We start from the raw sequence: 26352 nt of genomic DNA on the forward strand, positions 1-26352 counted from the left end.
GATAAGAGTTTGTTCTGGCTGCCCTCAGAACAGTGCTTGCAGACCACATTTTAACCACGCCACAGAGATTTGCGGAGAACACCCACAAACAAGATTTGATACTTTTTTTTTTCTGTTGGTAGCGGGTGGGTCTTTTTTCTCCCTTTTTTCAGAAAAAAAAAATACACCACATCAAGCAGCAATGTCGCTCTTTTTCCTCACTCCCTGTAGCAAACCTGTTAAACCTACATCTCAAAAGGGTGATCTGCAAGTACCTTGGTTTTCCCTTATTTCTGAAACCGAGTGTATTTATTCTTCTTTAAATTCTATTCATAGTCAAACAAATACACTGAGACGTCGACTTCTGCTGAGGATACGGTCAAGACAGTCACAGGTAATTCTGACTACAGCTTTCAATCTATCTAGGTTGGATGTTTCAGTTACAATACCTGGACCAGTCTTTTACCGTCGGTTCCACTCAGTTTTAGAGGTGTAGCATGTGGGAAGCAGCTGTAAAGTGCTTCTTTTCATCAATCAGCCACCAAATACCTCTCTGTACATTAAACCCGCACTTGAACAGTGATTTATTTTGTACACCCTGCTACGAGGTTTCCCTAGATGCCCTTCCTTATCAGAGCAACCGCTTTTAGGACGCCACTTGGTCAGGGTTTGACGTCAGAATGCACACATCTAATGATTTCTTTCAGATAATTAAAATTTTGATAGCTTGAGAGCAGAGTAGCCAAACCATAGAGCAAAGCAATGAGCTACTGTTTCCCTCAAAAATCTTTAGTAGAAGAAAGCAAGGAGGGGAGGAGGAAAACCAGAGCATTGCTGCCGGATGAAAAACAGTGGGGAGAAAAGCAATAGCTCCTCAAAAGGAAAAGGTTAGAAATGAGTTTTGCCCCACAGAGATCAGGCAGAACAGTTGTGAGAGAGACACTCTGTGGCCTTGCAAAAAGCAGAACACGGTTTTGGCGTTCTGTGCAAGAAGCATATGCAACATCAGATACCCATTCCATTTTTCTGCTTCTTCTGCCCAGGCTTCTTCTTAGCTGCTGCTGATTCAGATGGTGGAGTGGGCTGTTTTGTAACAGGGACTGGATCTACTTTCTTGCCTGAAGACTTGGATCCTTCCGACTCCCTAGTTACGTGATCATCTTGAACGGCCTTATGCTTCTTCTCCTTCTTCTTCCGTTCCCTAACACCGGCAGACACTTCGGGAACGGGGACGGGAGCGACGTGATCTTCATCCATACCCAGGGCATCCGAGAGCTTAAAGTCCCGAGGGGAACTTTCAGAGTCGGACTCGTGGATGTTCCCATTCTGAGCTTCTTTCTTCTTGTTCTTCTTCTTCTCGGTTTTCTTTTTATCAGTCTTGGTAGGTGGAAATTTGAGGTCCCTTTTCTGTTTCGCGAGGACTTCATCGTATAAAGTCTCTTTCATGAAAAGCCAAAAGAAGAGGAAGATGACTGTAATAACCACAGAAGGAATAAGGATGATAAAGTAGGTAGACTCGTAAAACTCCATTGTGCTGCTTCTTAGCGATATTTTTTAAAAAAACCTGTAGGGGGAAAAGAGAAAGAAAAATCAGATTTTCAACAGGTTTTCCTCAATATTATTTCCCCCACCAATTATAATAACAAAAGAAGCTTTGTCATTGCTTTAGAGAAGCCTTAAAATAGCTTTCAATAAAATTACCAAACTATATCAATCATGGAACAACTTCAGAAATCATTTACCATTTGCTTCAAAGTTGTTACCCTGGATAGAAAGGAGCTGCAGTTTGCAAGACCGATGATCTCAGAAGAGATCAGTTCTGCTCCTCACTTTTCTTCATCTTTCTCATTCTCCCTTCCTAAGCAAATTTCATAAAGTTAAAGCTTTTGATTTTAGAAACACACAAGTCAGCATTTTCAGAGGCTGTGAAATAAGGACCAGTACACGCAGAGCAACGCTTCTCTTTTTTTGCCGTAAATCAAACATAACAAATTAAGATTTTTATCTTGGCAAGTGGGAGTTTCAATTTCAACTTCCATTTGTGCCCAGATTTATGACAGCTTCAGAAGTGGAACGAGGGGAAGAAGCCCTAAATTTTAGTCAACCAGAACGAATCAGGTGTTTTTAAAACTGCTTTTTGAAGTCTAAAACCCAGCTTTAAACTCATGAAAATTCCACAGACTTACAGAAAAAAACCCAGAAGATGTTACTTATATTGTGCGTGTAAGTGTGTACCACTGCCAGGGCAGATGATCCAGGGTGATTAGAGGAAAACAGTACTTATGCCCCAAGAAATTTTTTTTTTTTTTTTTAAAAAGCAGCAATCACAGAGCTAAAAAAAGTCAGAATGAAGCTATAAACCTAATTTTGGGACCAAGACAAGCCAGATTTTCCCATTTCATAACTGATCACTACAAACAGAGGAAGAATTCGAATCTTCTCCAGACCCTTTGTTCCAAGGGAAAAAAGCACCAACCATATAAAAAACACAATCGACACTGTAATTAAGGCAAGTGCGATCCCTAATTCACCAACTCAGTTTAAAAACCACCATGCTTCAGCTATATTTTTCTCCATCCAAGACTGTGGGCACAGCTAGTTACACATCAGTCTGCCCTTCTGCTTCTCCTCAACCAGCTCAAGGATGAGAGTTTCACACAGGCTTAAGTGAAATAACCCCCAAAACAGTAGGGAGAACTGCCCCACACCTTAAAACATTGGTTAGAAAAAGAAAAATAGATGTGTGTACTGAAGGCACAGGGAATAAAGTCCACGTAGAAGTTGCACGGTGCAGGGAGGGGACGTGTTCTCCTTGCTTCTGGGCAAGGGATTACTCATTAAATATCTGATAATGTTACATTTAAAGTTGTACCTCAACTCCTGGCTGTGCTGGAAGCTGCTAATCGTAAACTCACATTGGTGAGAGCTGGGTTTAGAGCCTGGCTTAAGCTCAAGAGAGAAGAGTTGTTACACATAATAGTTTCTGGACAGAGAGGAGCTACTGTGATAATTTATTTGTACAGTGCATTGAGCAGCACAGAAAGCAAGGAGTGGGAACTCTAATTTGGCTATTAAGCTATCCAAATAAAAGGCTAATATTTCAATACGCCGATTATTCGTCAGCTGTCTTAACATTAAGTTTTCTCCCAGTTTGTGTTTATTTTCTGTGCGTGCACACTCACCAAAAAGGCTTCAGTGTCAAATTATGTCCAGCACAGAAAGTTTCAGAAGGGTTGAGAGGGATGGCAGGAAGGGGAGAAAAAGCACAGATGCTTGAAACTAAGCTGGAGCTTTCAAAATGATTAACTACAGCTACTTGATAAAACCAGCTTCCTGCGCTATATGATCTTATATTAGTCACCTCTTGAAGGAAGCAGATCTTGAAAACACGTCTTGGCCAAAGTCAATATTGAACGCTTACGGGAGAAGCTAATCCCCAAAGTAAACACGTAATTAAGCAGATTTTTCACAAGTGTAATGAAGTTGATCACATTACTGCGACGATTACAATACCTAACCACAAAGAGCACAGAACATCCCCCCTCTGCCTTGGCGATCCAGAGGCCAAAAACCCGGCCGATTGCTTCAGCCCAGCGCCAACCAGCACACCCCGCAGCCATCGCCGCGTTGCCAGCGCCCGACAGCAGATGCTCGGGTCAAATCACGCGCTCGGCAAAACAAACGTGGCAAAGGTTCGAGACATCAAGTGTCAGGAGGTGTGATGGTCAAGGCAGGGCTAAGTATAAGCAGAAAACAATTGTTGCTTTGAGACCAGAGAGGCCAGACACATTTAAATGTTTTCAATAGGAGCTGTAAATACATAATTATAACAGCTAGTGTGAGTGGGGAATGCATACTGGAGAAGATGAGCTCTGATCTCAGCCCTGGCAGCTCTGCCAAGCCCCATCCATCACCCAGCCCTCCTCTCCCTGCATTAATCCACTTCTGCACCGGGAACGTTTACACTCTGCACCAGACCCAGTGAATCACAGGCTGGTTGGGGTTGAAGGGACCTCTGGAGATCCCCCAGTGCAGCCCCCCTGCTCACGCAGGGTCACCAGAGCAGATCACACAGGTCGGTCCAGGCGGGTTTGAATGTCTCAGAGAAGGAGACTCCACAGCTGCTCTGGGCAGCCTGGGCCAGGCTCTGGCACCTCCCAGCAAAGAAGTTTCTCCTCATGTTCAGATGGACCCTCCTGTGTTTCAGTCTGTGCCCGTTGCCCCTCACCCTGGCGTTGGGCACCACTGAACAGAGTCTGGTCCATCCTCTGACACCCACCCTGAGATATTGATCCCATTGATCAGATCCCTCTCAGCTTCTCTTCTCCAGCTGAACAGCCCCAGCTCTCTCAGTGTCTCCTCATCACAAAGATGCTCCAGACTCCTCAGCATCTCTGTGTCCCTCCCATGGACTCTCTCCAGTAATTCCTTGTCCTTCTTAAACTGGGGAGCCCAGAACTGACACACAACTCCAGATGCGGCCTCACCAGGGCAGAGCAGAGGGGGAGGAACAACCTCCCTCGACCCTCTGGTCACACAGTTCCTCATGCCCCCAGGTCTGGCCAGCTCAGCAGTCAGGAGCTCCAGAGCCTGCACAGCCTCAATCACTGCTCCCATCCCTCTCTCACTCATCAGGGCGAAGCAGAACTTGAGCCAAATGAACATTTCCACCCCAAACACTGTGACCATAGGCATGCAGATTTCTGCTCCAAAGTCCAGTGGGAAAAACACATACACAAATCCAGCCTTTCACATGGAAGCAGGGTTCAAAAAAAAAAAAAAAAAGTAAGCGCCTCGGGATGTAACTGGAATTGATTAAGCACATCCAGGAATGGCAAACGAGCTCTGCTCTGATGGTTTTACTCTCATTTCCAATCTCAGCCCCGCATAAGCAAGGGCATTTAAAAATCACTTCTGGAAGGATACCAGCGCTGCTGGCTTGCGTGCAGAATGACAAGATGACATCCTTTGCCATCCGCCTCTTGTCAAGATGACTTTATAGAAGTGGCATCCTTGGGGTAAACAGACAGTCTTTTGGCTCAAACACAGTTTGCAGTTGTCCCCTGACAATCTGTAATTACTAAACAAGTTTCTCTATTCCTGTTTATACTTCCTTATTACATTGACAAGCTAAGAAAGAATAGAAACAATGTATAGAGGGAAAAAAATCCTATGCCATACACAATGCAACAGGACAAAGCAGCTTCTATTAAACCAGAAAAAAAGTGAATGCTACATTAACTTAAAAACACCTTCGCATAGCAGCTTAACTGCTCATCAGGATTTAGTCTTACAGTTCAGCCCATTCCCGTTAGCTATGGAAATATGAAAGAACCTCACAAAAATATTATTTCCCCTCCCCAGAAGGGCTGGCGAAGGGATTTATCACTCACTTCCCTTCCTCGGACAACTTTGGGGGCAGCTGCACGAGCTCTCGACCCGCTCAGAGCCGCAATCCCTGGCAGAAATTGCACGTACGCACCCCCTCGCTATTGCCAACAAGAGACATTGACACTTCAGCTACTTTTAAATCTGCAGGTATTTAGTTAAATACTCACCTTTCATCCATATTTCATATTTAACCCGATATTTATCAGGCACATTTCTTAGAGCCCGTGCCAGGCTCCCCACTTGCAGACACGCTCCCATTACATCTGTAAATTCAAGAACTCACAACATCCCTTTAGTCATTCTGAAAAAGGGGAACAAACCGCATCTGTCCCAGCCTGCACACAGACTCGGTTACTGTTCCCATCCTGCGTTTAACAAAAGAATCGCACTTTTGTTCCCCTAAACAGAGCCCATGCCACAGAAAACAACTATTTCTGAACTCCAGCGCGGCGCTATTGCTTGCACCTGACTGCCTCTGCTAGTTAACGCTGCCAGGCTTTTGTAACACACCCTTCGCTGCTCACATTTAAATCTCAAATTTCACCCTGCACAGATACCAACATTTCACAGGGTATTCATTCAGTTTAGGTCCAGGGGATCAGCTTACTTGGGAAAACAGAAATAAATTATAGCTCCATCTGGCTATTGAGTCACTTGTAGCGTAGCCTCAGCACATTAAAGCACGGCTTCTATAGACGCTTGGGTACAGAGATACACGTGATCTCCAGCGATTTGTGCCTCTTTGAAAAAGTAACATTAAGGCAGGGGAAATATAGGTACCAAGGTGGCAAGTTTTTTTTAATATTAAGCAGTTTAGGAGACACCACATATGATTTAGCTAAGGCAACAGCTTCTTTACTTGGGGTATTTTCCCTGGGATCTTCTGAAGCTTGCACACAGACTAAACGCAAGCCCTCGCATTCAACAGTCACTAGGAACCCAGCAAGGGGTCTCAGAGGAGTATCTGTATTCAATAAATTCCTCAAACAGATCACAGGATTTTTCCCTTACTCTGCACACAGTTAGCGACACGCTGTGTATCTTCCCCCAGAGCTCTTCGAGAGACGATGCCCAAAAACTGAGGCAAGTAAACCCAGACCTGCCAGAGGTAAAACAGAATATTAAACAAGATGTTTAGCCATTCTGTGCCTATTCCTCATCCACACAAGCGGGAGCAACCAGCTCCCTGTGACTTTGTTCGTGAGCATTAAATAACTGAAGCACAGCTGGGCTCGAGCTCTAGGAAGATGAGCTGCCAGAAAAACCTGAAGGCAGTTCCTTTAACATCAGTATTGCTACACGGTAAGAAAAAACTGCAGAGTTACAACTTTGGTTGGTTTGGTGGGGTTTTTTTTTGTTGTGTTGGGTTTTTTTTTTAAAAAAAAAAAAGCAGCCCCATATGTCACTGAAAAAATAACACATCTCCATGTCCCTTGCAATGACTCAACGTCCTCCTCAGCCTTCCTAATCAAGGGCTACCCATTCCCAAAAACACACCCTCTTTCCAGCAAATACCAGCAAGGAGAGCCGAGTACACCCAAAACCAGAAAATAAGGTATTATATGTAAGTCTCACTTGCCACCTATGGAAGGAAAAAGGCAGAGCTTCCAGCAAAATCACACGCAATCTTCTTACGAGTCACTTAAGTTCGCACAACTACGGTGTGCAATGAAGCACCCACCCCCTAGAAAAGCTAAAAGTCTAAATGGCCCTGTCAGTTTTGACCCAGATGGTAAAACTTAACATTTTTTTCATATTCTGTTTGAACTCTACTCTTACAGCTGCATTTCTGTGCTCTGTTTACAGAAGCCCACTCAGAACTAAGACTGGGGGGAAGCTTAATAAACGGCGGTTCAAGCTCCACGTCTCTTTCATTTAAAAACCACTCGCCCTGACAGCATGATTTATGTAGCAATGGAAGAAAGCTGTAGACACTTGAAATTACAGACTGAGCCACTCACATATTAAGGTTTCTCTTCTCTGGGAAGGAGACCTGCTTAACAGTGCTTGACACCCCCTCCAAACCACTAACAGCAAGAGGAGAATGAGACTTGTCAATAAATCTTGCTCTTCTTCACTTGATTACGCTGATACAATTAAGCCATTTGCAGAGCACAATCTCAGTGCTTCAAATACCCTCTAGGTAAATATTTTCCATTCCAAACGTGCCGCTGTTTGTACCATCTGTTGGGCTCTGTCTGCTCTCAGTCACTTGATGTTAGTTAACACAGACACGCTATTTATTAAAATCCAGAAATAAAAGAGTAGCTTTGCTTAACAAAAGCCTTCACTTTTAGGGTTTTTGAACACATCTTTAGAGCCAACACCTGGTGCCGAGAGCAAGGTAGGAATGCAAGACGGCTACAAGACCTTGCCACCGCTATCTGACAATGACCTTGCTCTTGTCCAAGCACCCAGGTACCTCCCGCAAGGGTTTGCGAGGAGAATTTCGGAGGTTTCCACTGCAGTCGGGCAAGTCCACACAAGCTAAGGCAGGGCAGGGATCCAGGATGCGGGACCTGCCGCCCTGAAACCACCTGGGCTGCGGGATAAAGCCCAGAGCCGGGTTTAGCATCAGTGAAAGCAGAGCGAGCAACCTCGCCGTTTACCTGGGGGATAAAATCATGCACGCCGGTTGTTGGCAAAGAGCAAGGAACGGGCTGGAAAAATCGCGCTCCTGCCCAGCAGCTTGGCCGAATACCCCAAAACTGCACAGAGCAGCAACCCGTGTGGTTCACCAAAGCACAAAGACACCGATATTGTCCAGGACTGAAAAATCTTAGGAAACCAATATGTTTCTTGCAGTATTTATGTTATTTGGGATAAAAAACTGGCACACATCAGTACCACAGGAAAGCATCCTTGGCCACACTGGACTCCAGAAACTGCAGGTTTTTCCTTGAAATCACTAACTTCTAACGCACACAAAATCAGAAGATAAATTATCTTTACACTACCTTCTTCCCAAGCGCCTGTAAAGGATAAAAGGCTTCTTTCATCCAACAGGAGAGGGCTGTGCCCCAAGAGGGCTCTCAGCGTTACTCAGCAAGTCCGCATCTTCTCATCGCTATTTCCAGGGAGTCCCTGAGGCTTCCTCGGCTCCTTCTTTCACACGCTCGTGTACAGACACGCTCTGCCCACACCACCGAGAACTATTTGAGAGGCATTTAAACACCCGAGCAGCAAGCTCACGGTCTTTTGGGAGAGTGTTTCCCCTTCCCTGCTCTCCTCTCAAGCACAGACCAGATCCGACATTTGCTCTTCAATCACCACTCGCTTCTACGCGTGAACTGGGAAGTGATACTTCTCAAAATACAAAAAAACCCACACAACACAGACTCTCAGGAAGGACCAAAGAGCAGCAAAATCTAAACGAAAGGTTCGACACAGATGTCTGTTTTCTCAACTTGCGGTTTTTGCTCGCGTCCCAAGGCCAAGGTCACAGCTCCAAACAGCCCGAAGATCCCCCGTTAGATCTGCTCCTTTCCATCGCGTGCCTTCCATCAGAAGGCACAATTCAACAGCAAAAAGGGCTGCACAAGTAGCCATACGAACGCACCAGCGTGAGCAATTCCGCTGACGTTAAGGCGAGGGAAGATGTCGGTACAGCTGCTCGGAACTGCAAGCTGGGCAGCAAAGCCTCTCTTCTCCAAAGCTGCCAGATAGAGCCGACAAACCCAGTCAACAAGGCAGCTGTAGCTTTTAAGCCGCATTTTAGAAAAGAATCAAGTTTACATTTTTAATAGTGTCAACATACAGACTTGATTAAAAGCGACCTGCGCTGTTCTCATCGCAGCAGCGCCCAGCTGCACTGCAACGCGTGGTTTTTGCAGGCTTGCTCAAGATGTAACTATACATCGCAATAAACCCAACATTTATTAACTCGTTAGGTCAGGCTTTGCAGGCAACCCTGGAACTTGGGGTTTTGCCAAGGCCAGATTAACACAGGGTTCCATACTAAGAGACAAAACAGCAGATTAACAGCCAAAGCTGAGTTTACGTCACTGGCCTGAGCGGCGATTCTACACATTGTGTAGTTTTCAAGCATCAAAGGGTCTCCTGCAACACGAACCCATCCAGCAGCACAAACCAAGTGCAGATTTAAGCCAGGACTCTCGGGGTCAGCCAGGCAGAAGCATTAAACACACGCAACTGCACCTGAACCGTGTTTGTGCTCAGCACCTGGACAGGACAGAGGAATCAGGCCATGCCTTATTATTCCCATTAGCTGTCTGGAAAGTTAACAGAGGTTTTTACAAGCCAGGTTGATGCAACAGTCCATAGCAGCTCAGGTTTACAACACGCGAAAGCCACTGACACAACTTGAAAGCCACTATGCACCTCAACAAAGGCCTTTTGACATCTGGTGTGGTCTATTGTATATAAATATATATTCACAGTATAATCTTCACCTTGGACCCATGGAAAGGCTCAGAGCACAGCTGTCATCCCCCAAAACTGGGGACAGATCCAATACGACAGCTACAGCACAGAGCTCTGCACACGCCCCCGGGTTTGCTCGGGGTTTGGGTTTTTTAGCCACTACGACGCCCTTTCCTAAGGCACAGAGTTTTGGCATAACCAGCACAAGCATTTGCACATCCTTCGGCTGGGGTCACAAAGCCGTTCGTCACCCACCTTGTCCATCTCTGCTGACGGAACCACACGCAGCGTCATTCCCAAACCTGGCTCTGCCAAAACACGGCGGGTGGAGGGGCTCAGCTGCGAGGGTATCAGGATGTCAGACCCCAACACGGCTTAATCCTCTCCGCCATGGAGGAAATTTGCCCTAGTTTAAGTATATTTACTCTGAGGCTTCTGCACCTACCTTTGCCAACCACATATTACTTTAACTTGATTAAAACAAGCTCTACAGCACCCACGGCAATTACGCAGTTGACCCCCCTCTGGTCACAAATGAGGCACAGCCCCAAATTCCAAGTAAAAAAAAAAATTAAGATCATCTCTTGAGAAATTTGGGGCTGCTACAGCCTTTTCTCATCTTTACATCCAATTCAGTCTCCACAAGCACAGAAAGACAGAGGAAAGCAGGTACAAGCAGTAGCTTCTCAGCACCCAGATTCCTCTCGTACTTTCACAGCAATCTGCAAAGAAAAAACAGCTAGAACGAAACATTTTCCCTTCCCCAGTGTGTATAGTAAATATAACTATTAAATATACATTCCTATATTATGTATTTTGTTTATGGTTTTAAAACTAAGTGTAAAATAAGGGGAGACAGAAACAAAAGAGGAAAAGGCCTCAGTCCAGCTTCTTTTTCTTTTTTTTTTTTTTGCCTGCGCAGATTGCTGTGAAAGTATGAATGGCATCTCAGTACTGGGAGGCTAATGCTCATTTAAAAAAAAAAAGTTTATATATACAAGAGCTGCAAATAGTCAAGCAAAAGACCTAAGAGACTTCCCCCGAGGCCTGAGGTGCCCTTGCAGTACCGCTTAACTGCTCTGCAAACTGAAGAGGAAAGACCCGTCACACCGGGAGAGACGATGGAGCAGAATAAGGCAGCTCGACCTGCTCCCTGGAGAACAACCAGCACAACTGAGAAAAGGTGACAGCAGCAGGGGACTCTCTTCCAAGAATCACAGAACATTTTGAGCTGGAAGGGATCCACAAGGATCATGGAGTCCAACTCCTGTCCCTGCACAGGACAACCCCACAGTTCACACCGTGGGTCTGAGGACGTTGTCCAGTCTCTTCTTGAACACTGTCAGGTTGGGGCCGTGACACCTCCCTGGGGAGCCTGTTCCAGTGTCCAGCACCCTCTGGGTGAAGAACCTTTTCTGAATGTCCAACTAAGGTTCCAAGAGGTCCAGAGCCACCATTTGCTGACCTGATGTACTCTCTAGACAGGTGTGCTCTTAGCAGGGGCTCACATTAGGGATGTCACCAAGAGACCACCAAACCTCGTACTGTTATCCACCGTTCTTGTTTCCTGTGGGCACCAGGGACACAGCCAAGAGCAGCCTGAGAACATCAAGAAGGGTTACAGAGCCCTGGAGCAGCAGTCTGGAGATCAGGTAGTTTTCTCTTCAGTCCTCCCAGTCAAAGGGAAGGAAAGGGCCAGTCAAATCTGGCAAATCAACAAATGGTGACAGGACTGGTGCCACAGCCAGGGCTCTGGCCACTTAGATCATGGGACTGGCTTGGAGGAACCTGGTCTGCTGGTGGCTGATCGGGTCCGTCTGTCAGAGAAGGGGAAGAGCATCTTCGGTCATAGGCTTGCCAAGCTGGTGAAGAAGGCTTCAAACTAAGGGGAGGGGAACCTCAACCCATCCCATTCCTACCAGTTTGATGCCAGTGCCAGTAACAGATGCCCACAGCCTGAAGCAGAATCATAGGTCAGCACGAGAGGACCTGAAGAGCAGGACAATGGAGTTCCAGCCACTCCAGCCAGTAACTCAGCTGCACTGGGAGCTCAAATGCCTCCATGCAAACACACGTAGCATGGGGGATAAACCAGAGGAGCTGGAAACTTGTGCACACCTGCAGGGCTGTAATCTTACTGGCATCACGGAGACATGGTGGGACGGCTCCTATGACTGGAGCATTGGAATGGAAGGATACAGGCTCTTAAGGAAGGACAGGCAGGGGAGACAAAGAGGGGGGTATCACCCCCTACGTCAATGACCACCTGGAGTGGTCCTTGGAGATCCAGCATGGAGCTCCACCTGGGGATGGATGAGGAACCAACCAAGAGCTTATCGGTCAGGATTAAAGGGAGGGCAGGGGCAGATGACATTACAGTGGGGGTCTGCTACAGGCCACCCAACCAGGAAGACCAAGTGGATGAGGCCCTCCATAGACAGACAGGAGCAGCCTCACGTTCACAAGCCCTGGTCCTCATGGGGGACTTCAACCGTGCCAGTATCTGTTGGAGGGACAACACAGCAGGGCGTGAGCGATCCAGGAGGTTCCTGGAATGTGTTGTAACAACTTCCTTCTCCAAGTGACAGAGGAACCAATGAGGAGAGGTGCTACACCAGACCTTGGTCTCATCAACAAGGAGGGGCTAGTGGGGAAGGCAAAGCTCAAGGGCAGCATTGGCTGCAGTGACCATGAAATGGTGGCGTTCAAGATCTTCAGGGCAGCAAGGAGGGTGCACAGCAAACTCACCACCCTGAACTTCAGGAGAGCAGCCTTTGGCCTCTTCTGGGATCTCCTTGGTAGAGTACCATGGGATAAAGCCCTGGAGGGAAGAGGGGCCCAAGGAAGCTGGTTGATACTCAACCATCACCTCCAGGAGGCCTGCACGGATGAACAAGGAGCTCCTGGACAATCGCAAACACAAAAAGCCGCCTGCAGAGGGTAGAAGCAAGGACAGGCAGGCTGGGAGGAATACAGAAATATTGTCCAAGCAGCCAGTGATCAGGTTAGAAAAGCTAACACGTTGATAGAATACAGCCAGGGACATCAAGAGCAACAAGAAAAGCTTCTATAGGTACATTGGTGGCAAAAGGAAGTCTAGGGAAAATACGGTCCCTCTCCATAAGGAAAAAGGAGACCTGGTTACTTGGGAGAATGGATTGAGAGCAGCCCTAAGGAGAAGGACTTGAGGGTGTTGGTTGACAAAAAGCTCAACATGACCCAGCAATGTGTGCTCACAGCCCAGAAAGCCAATCATAACCTGGGCTGCTTCAGAAGAAGTGTGACCAGCAGGTGGAGGGAGGTGACTCTGCCCCTCTGCCCGGCTCTGGTGAGACCCCCCTGCAGTGCTGGGCCAGCTCTGGAGCCACTGACATGAGAGGGACATGGACCTGTTGGAGCGAGTCCAGAAGAGGCCACAAAGATGAGCAGAGGGCTGGAACAGCTCTGATGTGAGGACAGGCTGAGAGTTGGGGTGTTCAGCCTGGAGAAGGCTCCAGGAGATCTTATAGCAGCCCTCCAGTACCTAAAGGAGACCTATGGGAAAGCTAGAGAGGAACTTTTTACAAGGGCCTGTAGTGACAGGGCAAGGGGTGATGGTTTTAAACTGAAAGAGGGGAGATTTAGATCAGATATAAGGAAGAAATTCTGCCCCATGAGGGTGGTGAGGCCCTGGAACAGGCTGCCCACAAAGGTGGCAGATGCCCCATCTCTGGAGACATCCCAGGCCAGGCTGGACGAGGCTTTGGGCAACCTGGTCTAGTGGAAGGTGTCTGCTGGGACTGCTAACGAGGATGACATTTTGTTTAGGAGAGATATTTCAGAAGTCTGCACATACCTAGGAAAAGGTAGGTCTTAATTTACTGCTCGATTCTCCAAATTTCTACTCAACTTTGCCCCTAACCATATTGGTCAGATAACATTTTAGCCTACTCACTTGAATTTCTCCAGCCACACAAGAAAGTTTTAAACCTACCACTCGTTCTGCAGTAGGAGTATTAACCTTGTTCATATTAGAATTTCCTTCCCCTGCAAAAATAAATCAGGCAAAGATATTCTTAGTATGAATACCATAAAGGTGATTTAGCCAGACTTATTTTTAAATGTCTGTTTAACAGATTGAGAACAGAAGTCATCTTCTGCCAGCAAAGACAGGTTTTAACCCAGAAGAATCTATTTAGCAGACTTCTTAACCATACAAGATTTTCCTGAAGTATGTGCCCGTAGTCCTTTACCCTGTTGTGAAAGGAACAAAGGAAGAGGAAATGACTAATCAAAGCAGCAGCACATTAAAACATTTTGGTATGTGGAAAGGGAAAACTGTAGCATGTATTTTTAACATCCCCAACAGGAAAATGCGATGCCATGTGTACAGCAGCCACCACGGAGGCTCGGCAGCTCCCAGGAGGGGAAAATAAAGATAAAGTGAAGTTGTGGCATCTGGAAGTCCCAGCCCACACCACAGAGCACAAGCCCATCTTGCACCACCCCAAGCTGAGCTTCCCCTGGACTCCTCAACGCTCTCCATCGCCTGCACATGGACAGGGGCCAGGCTGCCAGCAAAACTCTGCTCCTCCAAAGCTCTCCTTGCAATTATTGGGCTGTCGGGCATTGGAACAGGCTGCCCAGGGCAGTGGTGGAGTCATCGTCCCTGGAGGGGTTGAACAGATGCAGAGATGAGGTTCTTAGGGACATGGGTTAGAGATGGACTTGGCTGTGCTGGGTTAATGGTTGGACTTGATGACCTTAAACATCTTTTCCAACCAAAACAGTTCTATGATTCTATTTTGCCACAGCATCCACACAAGCCAAGCCACTGGTGCCCCAGTACAAACGGATTTCATAGCTGCTTTTTAATCCCATAGGAAGCTCTTTGGGGCAGCTACGGTAACATTTACTCAGAACAACAGGGCAGAAGCCTGAAGGACTGCTGTGATAAACCCAAAATTAGAGCTTTCAAACCTCTTCCCTATAAAGAGATCAAAACCAATCAATCTAGCAACAGCCTGCTATGGTCATTTGTGCAGGGGGATGGCGCAGCACAAAAGCATCGCTCACTAAGAGCGGAGCTGGACCGCTGCCTGTCTGTCCGGCTGCAATTGTCCCTGCACTCCATAATTAAGGGCTACAATTCAGCCTTTTCCTAATGCCAAACCCCAGAAGACTCATCGTAACAAAACCATTTAAAATACTAAACGGGAAGCTACTGCTGAACCAACTGCAATCATTCATATCTCCCTAGGTCCAACACTGTTAAGCGGAAAAGATGCAGAGAAACTCATATTTCATGTTCTTGCAGAGGGATTTGTGATCAGCCACCTCGTTCACAGCCAGAAGCCTGAAGCTTAAGCAGGTCTTTGCTCTGGTATTGCAAAATGACAGCCCCGGTCATTCCACAAACAAGATTTTCCCATTATTTCTGTTCAGTCTGCTGTTCCACACAACTATACAAAGAGATTGGACCACTGACAAAAAAGTGTTTCGTTAACCTCTCGGTGACTCAATGATCCTATTGTTAATCAGCAATGGACAAAAGGAGAAGCCAAGAGCAGAAGGATGCTCTCATCTACTTGAATTCCTAGAGGAAAATGAGATTAACCTGCCTTGGAAACAAACTGCAAGTTAAAGGAGAGTTGTTAACTCATAGACGAAAACCAAAACTCCTAAGTGATTGTGAATCTTATTAGATCTAGATGCTTTCATGTGGTTTCTTCTAACTACCTGAAGTTTTAAGACACTATTTAGTGCACACATTATGTCTAAGCAGTTGAGCGATTTCAGTTTTCTCTAAAGGGAAAGAAAACGTGACTGCTGCATTAAAATTACTGTGAATGTGGCACAGACCAAGTTGAACAACAACAGCATCAGAAAGCAGCATTTGAAACAAGATTACTATACCCCATTGTTAGGCTAAGTCTTGATAATTCTTCAGCTGGAAAGGCAGAGGAAATCAATAGGCAACTTTCTCCCTTCTCACCACATACTGTATAGTAGAAAAAAGCATCCATCAGTTAAACAATCCAAGTTTACAGAGCAGTAGTAAATTTTCAAATATGCTAAGAGTTTAAAACTCGGGGGTATACAGTTACTTTTCAACCTCAAGATTTTAAAAGGGCAACTTTAGTTTAGGCTAAACGATAGGAGGAATGTAGACTCAATATATAGAAGTCGGAGTTCCTCTATGTTAACAGAAGCATCATAAATAGAGTTATCATCAACATGCAAAGCACAACTACTAAACTGGGACTTGGGAAGTACGAGTATTACAAGACTCCCCAGCTGGAATTGCTTCCAATTCAGCCTGCACAGCTGGGTAAGCTGTGCCTATTTTTACTTTTAGTACTGTATACCTACAGTCCTGGTTCAAAAAGACATAAAAACGTCAGTAAACTTGAACAGCCAGGCTTAAGCAGGCGTTAGAAATGGGTAGTTACAGGCCGTGAATGCATCTTGACTGCAAGCTGGGAAAAAAAATGTTCTCGGTCACCAATCCAAAGGTGCTCAATGCTGAATCTGCAGCCTCCCTACAGAGCATGGGTGCTGGTTTTATTTCACCTGCCCATATAGCAGCAGATCCTAATTGCCACCCCTGCCACTTAGCCAGAGGTGAACCAGAGCCCCAGGACTGCAAGGATTATGTTTTAACTGATGTGAGAGCTCTTTACTACTCTTTCACTAGTAGAAATCGATGTGTTTTAATCCCTAGTCACACCCACGAAACAGGGTTGAATCTTATTACAACTACACATTAAACTTAAAATCGATTGCCAGATTAAAACCTTGCTCATCCCTTCAAACACAGGGAATGCGCAGAGGTACATTCAGGACTGAATTTGGACCACAGAAGCTTCTGCTGATGACGGGCTTCCTACAACACTGACATTTTGACTTTCTGCTCCAGCACAAATCCACACCAGCCAAAGGCTGAACAGACTCCCACAGCCAAGACTTGCACAAAAAACACGATTTAGTTTGACTGCTCCATAGCAAAGCTGTCCTTCAACATTCGTCCTAGAGTATGTTCTCACACAGGCACAAAGACGGCACTTCTATATCTGAGCTAGATCCCTTAAGCTGCAGAACATGGTGCCACTGATACTCTTAGAAATCTTAGTTTAAAGTTTCAAAATGGATAAGGAACAAAATAGGCCTTCGAAACAATCCCTACAGTATTGGCACTGTACAACTTACCCCAGCCTGTTTTGAAGTGTAAATTGTGTACGAGTTGCAACTTTTAATTCAATTTAAAAGCACAACATGAAGCTGAAGAAATTGCTGAACTGCGTTCATTTCCCTACTGGGACAGGTGAAGTCATAGAACAGTTTGGGTTGTAAGGGATCTTCCCAGCTCCCCCCCTGCCATGAGCAGGGACATCTGCACCAGCTCAGGTTGCTCAGAGCCCCGTCCAGCCTGGCCGGGGATGTCTCCAGGGATGGTTCAGCCACCACCTCTCTGGCCAACCTGGGCCAGGCTCTCACCACCCTCAGGGCCAACAATTCCTTCCTCGTGTCCAGACTGAATCTCCCCTCCTTCAGTTTAAACCCATCACCCCTTGTCCTATCACAACAGGCCCTGCTAAAAAGTCTGTCCCCATGGTGTTAAGGTCCCTCTCCACTCTCCTTTGAGACAATGCACATTTATCAAAGGCAGCACTAAGAGCTCAGCTCATTCTCTACCCCAAACACCTCCTGCCCTACGACAGGGATCTCCCCGGCTACAGCTCCACCGAGACACCATCCTTTCAACTTCCACACCGAGGACACATGCTCCTCAACAGCAGCACCACACGTTTCTCTCCATAAGGTTTCTTTTCACCTTGTTAACCTCCCTGTGCTTTGTTTAACAGTCTGCTGAAGGTGCTCGCACATAAAGAAACGACGCACAATGTCATCGGTGCACGGAGCCTTCGGGATGCGGGCAGGCAGCTTAAGAAGGTCACACGCACTCAGGAACCGGTGCAGCATTTCGGCAGACTCCAAGGTGAGATTGGCATCTTGCCTAAACATGCAGAGTAGGACACTAAGCTCCCCTCTGGCATCAGGGAAAAGGCTCCAGCTTCTCTGTAGAGTTGCTTAACATACTTGAATTACGCCTGGGCCGCGCTGTGAAGGAGTTTTCTTTGACCACCTTCCTTGTGTGGCTGTCAAGTCCCCAGGTAAGCGATGCTGAGGCTTGACGGTGTTTCTGAGTAGCAACACTCCACAGCCACAGTGGTCCCAGTTCCACAACCCAGTTCACTGCATAACTCCATATACAGCATATTGTTGGGAGCTGGGCAGTAATACGCAAGAATCTCCCCCAAAAATGTGTTCAGTTTGCATCTCTAGGGGTTTCTTGGCTTTTTCCACTTGTGACCATAACAACCAAGCTTGTAAGAGTTTCCTAAAGTGACTTCCAATATGCATTTCACTATTTTCAGAACTTTGAGTTCAAGTCAGTAACCCAACATTCCAGAGTTCCCCTCCCAAAACAGCCCCATAACACATGCACGCACACCCACCCCAATGCACTCAGCTTTACTGATCAGCACGGTGCTGAGCTGAACTTGAGAGCATGCCAAGTTGTTAAAAAGGCCTAAAAATGCTCAACAACAGATACACAGAGTAATTCAGGTCATTTCCCTCGTGCTTCTCTGGGTTCTCGCTCTCCTCGCTTCGCTGTCCCACAATGTGCTCCTCCTTCGGTGTGCGAGGATCGAGCAAACACTTCACTGCAACCACACACATCTAAACTCACGACTCTGCGTACACCTCAAACTAATCCTCCAGTAGCCTGGAATGGGGAGCAGGGATTAAGAAATCTACTTAGAAATAGGTACACACCAAACCTGAAGCCAGCAAATTCTTCTTCTGGCACACAAGTAGCACAGAGAAGAGGTAGAAACTGGGAGATCGAGAACGGGGGACTGGAAAGAAAGGCTTGTAATGGAAGCATCTGACCAAGAATTTTCACAAGCCTTTATAAAACTTCTGCAACCCAACCCCTTCGCTAGCACTTCTCACGTGCCTCCTCAGACTGCACACCGCGTTATGCAAGTCGTAATGGTGCCTCAGCAACCTTCCCTCCCTCCCGTGGTGCTCCACACCCCATCAAATCCACACATTGAAGTACACCCAGGCAGAGAAACACCGTCCCTGTCCCTCCCACCGCTGGCCCAGGGTACTGCCACCCATGCAGAGAAAGCCTGGCTTTACTGTGCATTTGTACTAGGCTCTAACGCATTAAAAGCTACTTTAAAACAAAAAGAATCTGGTTTTACATACACACACATGCACGCACTAAGCTGTAAAGAGGTTTACTAAATTTAGCACGCAACCCAATGCTAGGGGTAGGGTGGCACAGGCTGCAGATGTGGAAGTGACCTTATGTGACGGTAACAAGGGGGGGACTGTTGGTGCCCCCATCGAGCTGCCCTGGGAAAGCCCAGGGAAGCCAGTAAAGTCCTAACACAACCTCCATAAATCCTCCCTGCAGCTTGGTGGCTTCCAAAGGTTCTGGGGTGCCACCTCTGCCTCTCTTCTGGACAATGGTTTTCATTGTCTATGCTAGGACAGGCTTGGTGAGGACACTTCTCAGCAAACATCAGGGCAAACAGTTCCTCCTCGGTCAGATTTTGAACCTGGAGAAGCAAAGCTCTGAGGGACCTCCACCACCACTGCTGGAAATACAGAACGAGGCAGCACAATGAAAGAAAAAAGCAGCACGGTGCTTTATCAGCCCATCATAGCTGAAGCCACACACGCTGCCAACAAGTATTTACACAAGCAAAGGTCGGTAGGTGTGACACGGGCGACAGCATTCACCCATAAACTCCACTTTCTGCCAACTTCCCAGCCCTGCACCCCACTGAGAACTGCGGATGCTGCCTGGTCCAAGAGAAGGACATGCCAAAGCCACCCCAGAAGACAGTAAGTTAGAGGAGGGAGAAAAATCCCCACCTAGCCCCGGGGGAAAGGGCCCTTCCTGGCACGGCACCACTACACTCGGATCATTTCTCAGATCCGAAGATGCCCCATGAGAGACCAGTTGGGCACAACTTGCTGCAGCCACGGTGCTGCTCTCCAAGTACATCTGGAGCTGGAAGGGAAAAGGGCAGAAGAGATGCTGCAACCGGTTCCACGTACCCACTTAGGTCTGTGCACAACAGGGAAAAAGGCGATGCCTACATGAAAGTCAAGGTAGGACGTCATCATGCAACATGATTTGGAGGACACAGCAGCACTAACCATCACGGCAGCCTTTCACACTGGCTTGGGAAGCAAGAAGAAACATTGCTTTCTATGGACCATCAGCTTTAAAATGCTCCTGTCACCCAGCACTCCCCACCAGACGCTCAGTTTCCTCTAATAAATTCGGCTTTTTTCTTTGTACTCACTGAGTATGGACTTTTCAACTTAAAACCCCGCAGCAAATAGGCTGAGGGGAAAAAAAAAAAGTAGCTGCAGCCAGTGGTCAGATTAAACCAGTAATAATAAAATTACAGCTGACTGATGTTATAGGCTCTCTTATCAGTCAGTCACGATCCAGTCCAATCCTGGTACACTCCCTGAAGAGCTGCACCTTGTGCAATAGCTTAGTCATCATCTTCCTTGACAGCTACGCACTCGCAAATAGATTACAAATCCACTCACATTTTCCCATGAAAATTTTCTGCTCCACCCTGCTACAAGCAGGACGAGAGCAGAGCGCTGCCAAGCTGAGGAGCAGGGGAGGAGACGGCGCTTTTATCTCCTGGACTCAATAACTTCCTTCCTGTGTGGTTGCAGGCAGACAAAAGACACCTTTTCACATCACAGACAGGAATGAGATGTACTAAAATTTGTCACATCCCTGAAATAAAATACCCTACTTACCATTTTCAGCCCGTACGGGAGAGCGTAAAGCAGAACTAAGCCAGTATTTCTTCTACAAGAAACGCTGGCAGGGTGAGATTTGGAAGGAAAAGAATAGAGGCGCCAAAATAACTCAGGCTCAGTTTATATTGCTCTGGCGGGTGACACAGCTAAACGCCAGATGATAACACTGGACCGAGGTACTTCCCCTCCGCAGGATGAGAGCTGGACTGTTTTTGGAAGCGCCGTGAATCACGGGCATAAATATACCAGGCTTTACAAGTCTTCGACATTCATGTAATTCTGAACTCAAGCTTTATTTTCCCTGGGTCATCCAACACATACTCGACGAGCTGGACACCAGTCAGGCAGGCTGGGAAGGTTAGTTATTCAATTAATACGTACAATCCAAAAATGAGAACTCAAGTTTTGCTGGACAACATCAACACGCCTCTTCCGAGACAGAAAAAGCCCTCCCCAATGCTCAGTCATTTAGCTACAACTTGAAGGAAACCAGGAGTTTTGCTCTATTTCCGCAACTTTACGGCGTAAAAGGGCTTAAAGATGTTTCCTGCAGGGGGGGAGCGGTTACCGGCTGTTCTCAAGCAGCGCAAAGATCTGCGGGATTCCCGGGCATGAGCGGATCCAGACAGCGGGATGAGCCAGGAGGGAGGGGGACCAACGGGAAAGAGCAAAATCCTGCAAGAAGTGCTGGCTTTCTATACTTCGCTACCACTGAAAATCCTGCACACCCCACAGTGAGAGCAGCAGGGAGCTGCTAATGCTAGCAGAGGGCCTTGCTATTTATAATAGGGATTATTAGTGCAAGAAAACGAGTAGCTTGCTCATATTACTAATTTACAGACACTTTCTCCGAGCTATAATGCAGCCTCAGCGATCTGCAAGCAAAGATGAGGTTTCATGTGAAAAAGAAACAATGCTATTCCTTTAAATAAATCTTCTTGGGAAGAAAAGGGGAAGGAATTTCATCTACTTCTTCTCTTCAGTAACAGGAATTTAGACCTGTGGATTTCGATAAGCAGGGCAGCCACAAAGCACTAAGGAAACCAAAGAACATCGCAGAAAATGAGGAGAGCTGCATAAAAGTAACTATTTTACTTCTGATTAACCCACAAGCCTTAGAGTTCCTGCCCGTCCTCTCCCTCCCATCTCCCACACATTGCACAGCAAAATTCAAGGCTTGAAGCTCCCAAACAATTTACTTGCGTTATATAGTCACAAGAAGAGACAATATTGTTTGTGTTAGAAAGAGTCAGAAGCAGCTTTCCAGAGGTTTTCCCATGCATATGTGCAAAAGAAACCCTTTCCCTTTTTTCCTGTTTTCCAAAGTATCAAAGAGACTTACTCAAAAAAAATCACCTTTAGTTGAATGGAAAGCATTAAAAAGGATCATCAGATTTGCATTCTTTGGCACCTCAGATTTAGTTTCCACAGCCCTGACTTCCCCTTCCAACACCCCAAGAAACTTCAAATACAGAATGCCCATATTTGAGTGGATTTTGGTATTTCTCATACCAAGACACTGGAGCAGCCGGGTCAACAAGACAGCAAGGCTGCAGAACTTATGCATTCCCAGGAGACCTCTGCTTAATTTTGCTGTATGGATAGACACTGAACCAAGCCTGCACTCTGCCCAGTACCTATATTTAGGGCTTAAGTTGACCTGACAGTGCTTCCCATAAGCTCATTTATTAAGATTCACTTATTCATTCTCATATAATCTCATTAGACCGCAGCACACGGGCAGTAGCGGTGACCAAGAGAGGCCGAGTTCCAACACAGGGAACCTGGCCCGGACGCTGCTTTAGCTCTCACGTGGGTGGAAAGAAAAAAAACCCTCTCACAGCGGAATGGCAGGACTTGCGGATGCCTGCATAGTGTCTCCCTGCTCGGAGGAGCACCTGGATCCGCTCTGCGACTCCCCCCACCAGCTAAAGACCAATTCTTCAATTAAAAAGCCAACTCCAGATCAACCTACAGTCCTTAGTGATGCCAGGGCTGCTGCTCCCGCTCCGAACTCATTGGAAATATCCCCCACCATCAAGTGCCGGCGGTCACAAGTAGGAATCCAAGTCTCCCAGGCAGTGCCCACACCAGCAGGGACAAATGTGTTCCCAAACAAGAAACTGCAGGTGTCGGCATGCAAAAAGCTCCAACAAGCCCATGTGGTTTGAAATTACCCTCAAGGCTCCATTCTGGCAAGAAATAGAAAGTTTTCAGAGCTCAGAAGTACCCCCTGTTCAGCAACCAGCTGTAGTTCAGGCATGCGAACAGGAAGCTTTTACATTTCTAAAAACATAAATACTATTTTTTTAAAAAAAAGGCATTATGCATTTTGCTCGCTTGGACATCTTGTATAACAATGAGAGGAGAAACAGATTCCCAAGAGTCATGAGCTGGTAATTCTCCAATCTGTCATCTCTGGAGTTTATGCACAGTCATTAACAAAAGTGATTTGTCTGGGACAGATTTATCCCGGCAACTCCCTGTCTCATTAGTCTAAAACAATCACTCAAGGAATGTCAAAAAGTTCGAGAGCTCAGTGCAGTGAGCAGCCCCGCCAAAAACATTCATTTTTAAAAAAAACAGTCCAATCCTGCTGGTTTGCCAACACAGAGCAGGAAGCCTAAGAGCCGAATGCAGATGCGTAAAATTCCCTTTATATTAAAAAGGTTTTGAAGAGCAAGGCAAAAGGTTTTTCACTGACACGGAAACCCTGGGAATATTGACAAGACAACAACAGGAGGAGACTTAAACACTTTGATGAGTTTAACCTATCAAAACAAGTGGTCAAGAGGGGATCCAATTGCTCCCTCTAATCACATCAGGGAGGGAAAACAACCATTTAAACCTAATGGAAACGCTAGAACAAAAACAAATTATATGAACTGGCCACAAACATCATAAAGATGGAAATTCAGCAAGACTTGGAGGAGACTTTCCAACACTATCCCATGGAGACAGAGACAAAGAATAAACCCATCAAGTTTCACCTTAAAAGCAGTTATGTTGCGAAAGGCATCCACAGCACGGATGGGTGCTATAAATGGGGAAAACTAAACCTGATCGGGGGCTCTCTTCCACTCTCAGGTTCGTATCGGCCGCTCGCTGCCATGACTTTCGGAGCAGATAAGAGGGAATGAAGAATTCCCCTCCTCCTGCTGCTCTGTGTTCTTTTTTCCCCACCCCTCCAGGACAGCACGGGGGGGCATTCACGCTATTTACTCAGGCACGTAATTGGGGTATGATCAGGGAACTAAACTTGGGAGATGAAGCTCTCGAGAAGTCAATGGTGAGAAGTGGGTGTCTTGGCAGCAGCGGGGGAAGGGATTAGGAGCAACCAAGTTTGATGCTTAAAATAAAACACATGTCCTCTCCCCCCCTCAGTGTCCTTATGCTTAAGGGTCTTGGCCTAAAATGTATTTAATCTATACCCATCGCTTCTGAAATTCACAGGGAATTTCAGTTTCTGGAGGATTTTGTTAACTTTGGGTTTACAGCACTGAGGGTCAAGCAATGATTAGACATTTTTGAGCCAGAACCACCTCATCTCCAACAGTGAGAGCAGCTGATGCAAAGGAAAGCTGCTCTGTGGCCAACCCGAACAACACCACAGCATTACACAGGCATCAGCAAGTCTTCCCTTTTTCTTCAAAAGCTGTCAAAAACAAAGTAGTTAGCAGGCTAAGTTATCTGGAATAGGGGGCTTATGGCCGTGGGGGATAAAGGACCAAACTAAAAACTAATTGTGTTCTTTTCTCCTACTGCTGCTGCTACTTCTGAGAGCAGAAAGCATCTCCTTGAGACTGGCTCGATAAGGGGAGGGTGGAAAAAAGGAAAACTAACAAAAAAGGTATTTGGTAATAACTCTTAACAGAGAATTAGTGTTCCTATCCAAACCCCAACCTTCCCCTGCTGCAGTTATACACAAAAGTTATTTTAATCACAGCATGCAGAAAGCAGCATCAGCATATGAGGCAAGAGAAAAAATATGTGGTAAAGCGAGTTGCATGGCCTGTTCGCGGACAGAAATTACAGCGCAGTTAGAGGGAAGAGGTCCACAAGGCACAGAAATGCTTCCAGCCCAAACCAAACGGGGGATGTCAGCGATCCGCCGAGAGAACAGGCAAGAAAAATACTTGAAAGAAGGTGGAATGTGGGAACTGAATCCCCATTTAACTTTCGCAGCAATCAGTTCAGACTTCGCAGTGAGGGATTTCTGCCTTGTCATAAGTAAAGAGATGTTAAATAGAACCTGTCAGTTATGTCTACAAAATACCATACGTGTGATGCTGGACAGAGGCGGCAATGAAAACACTTTTTAAAAAAAAAGAAATTCAAACAGAAAAGGACTACAGCAGAGTAGGTCCTCTTCCACAAAGCAAGAAACGATCTTCAAGTCTAACAGTGATCTCAAAATATCCAGCAAAGCCTTTGGGGAAAAAAAGGTTATAAACTGACAAGTCTAAAGCAGACAGGTAAATGCACATCGCTAGAAACTGGCGTTTGGCATTGCCTAATGCAGAAAAGACACTGCTGCATTACTCTTAACAACCACTTAATTAAAATACTTCATCAACTGAAATAAGAGATGTAGCTTTGCCGCCTTAACTTTTCCTTCCCCCTCAATAACCCGCACACCAGGGAAGGGTTCCAGCAAGGAGCAAGCTGTGAGTAGAGGAGGAGTAGAGCCAGGGGGGGATATTAACACCTCCGGGGTTAACGCAGCTGCACGCAACCCATGCAGGTGCTATTTTAAAAAAACAAAATATCCCCGATGAACATGGGGAAAAGCCGCGTATTTTACTGCATTCAGTTGGTGCCAACACACGAATACAAAACACGCCAGAGCGTTTCAGCTTCATCAGAGTTTGCAAGGCCACCCGGGCACTGCAGCATTGGCTTCACACCTGATGTTACCCGGGGGGATGAAAGCCACGGGTGTTCTTAAAAAAATCAGTTTGGGGGTTATTATTTTTTTTTTTACTCAGCCGCCCTTCACAGCTTCGTGCCTCTGGCGGGGTGCAGGTAGCGACACAGAAAACCACCGACACAATTTCATTTTTCTCCTGGGTTTTTTTTTTTTTTTTTACCGGTGAACTTGGGTTCGGGAAGGTTACGGGGAGACGTGCGGGGAGGCACCCAACCCCACCGCCCCACGGCCACGGGTGGGACCCGCTTCTCCCCCCGGAGCGGGGCCCGCGGCGCCACCGCCGCCCTCACCCCCCCTTCCCCCGCCGGCCCCGGGAGGGCAGCGGGGACCGCGCCGCCGGAACCCGCCCGCCCGCCGGGCCGCAGCCCCGGGCCCGCCCCGCCGCCCACCTGCCGGCGCCGCCCGCCCGCGGCCCGGCCACGCCGCGGCCTAGGCCCGCCGGCCCTCAGCGGGCAGGCCGCGGGCAGGCCCCGCTACCGGCCCCGCTCACCGGGCCGGGCGCTCCCCGAGCGGGACTCACCGTGAAGCGCGACGGGCCGAGTCGGGCCGGGCCGTGCGGAGCGGAGGGAGCGGCGGCAGAGCCGGTGCCTGCGCGGCGCTGGCGGGCAGGAAGGGAAGGAGGGAGGGCGGGAGGGGGCGGCACCGCACGTCCGCCGCGTCTGCCGGCCCCCCCGCCCGTTAAAGGCGCGGCGCTGCCGCTGCCTCCGCCGCGACCCGGCCGCGGGGGTCCCCGGCCGCCTCCAGCCCGGCCAGAGCCCCGCCCCGGGCGTGGGGACCCCCCCGGTGCCCCACACGGATACCCACGGAAGGGGAGA

The 26352-nt window shown here is 47.3% G+C and overlaps 1 protein-coding gene across 8 annotated transcripts in view; it reads right to left on the reverse strand.

Annotated features, from left to right (window-relative positions):
* Positions 1–26154, reverse strand: part of KTN1 (kinectin 1) — an 82215-nt gene extending 56061 nt beyond the window's left edge. For all 8 annotated transcript variants that reach the window (XM_065635442.1, XM_065635441.1, XM_065635440.1 and 5 more), the window contains exons 1-2: positions 26058–26154; positions 993–1543 (exon numbers count right to left, since the gene is read on the reverse strand). In XM_065635442.1, the coding sequence (XP_065491514.1) occupies positions 993–1509 (517 nt within the window). In that variant the 5' untranslated portion in view covers positions 1510–1543; positions 26058–26154. The remainder of the gene's footprint in view (positions 1–992; positions 1544–26057) is intronic.
* Positions 26155–26352: the final 198 nt, after the last annotated feature.

Source organism: Caloenas nicobarica, chromosome 5 (genome assembly GCF_036013445.1).
Source record: "Caloenas nicobarica isolate bCalNic1 chromosome 5, bCalNic1.hap1, whole genome shotgun sequence".
Classification (NCBI taxonomy): domain Eukaryota; kingdom Metazoa; phylum Chordata; class Aves; order Columbiformes; family Columbidae; genus Caloenas; species Caloenas nicobarica.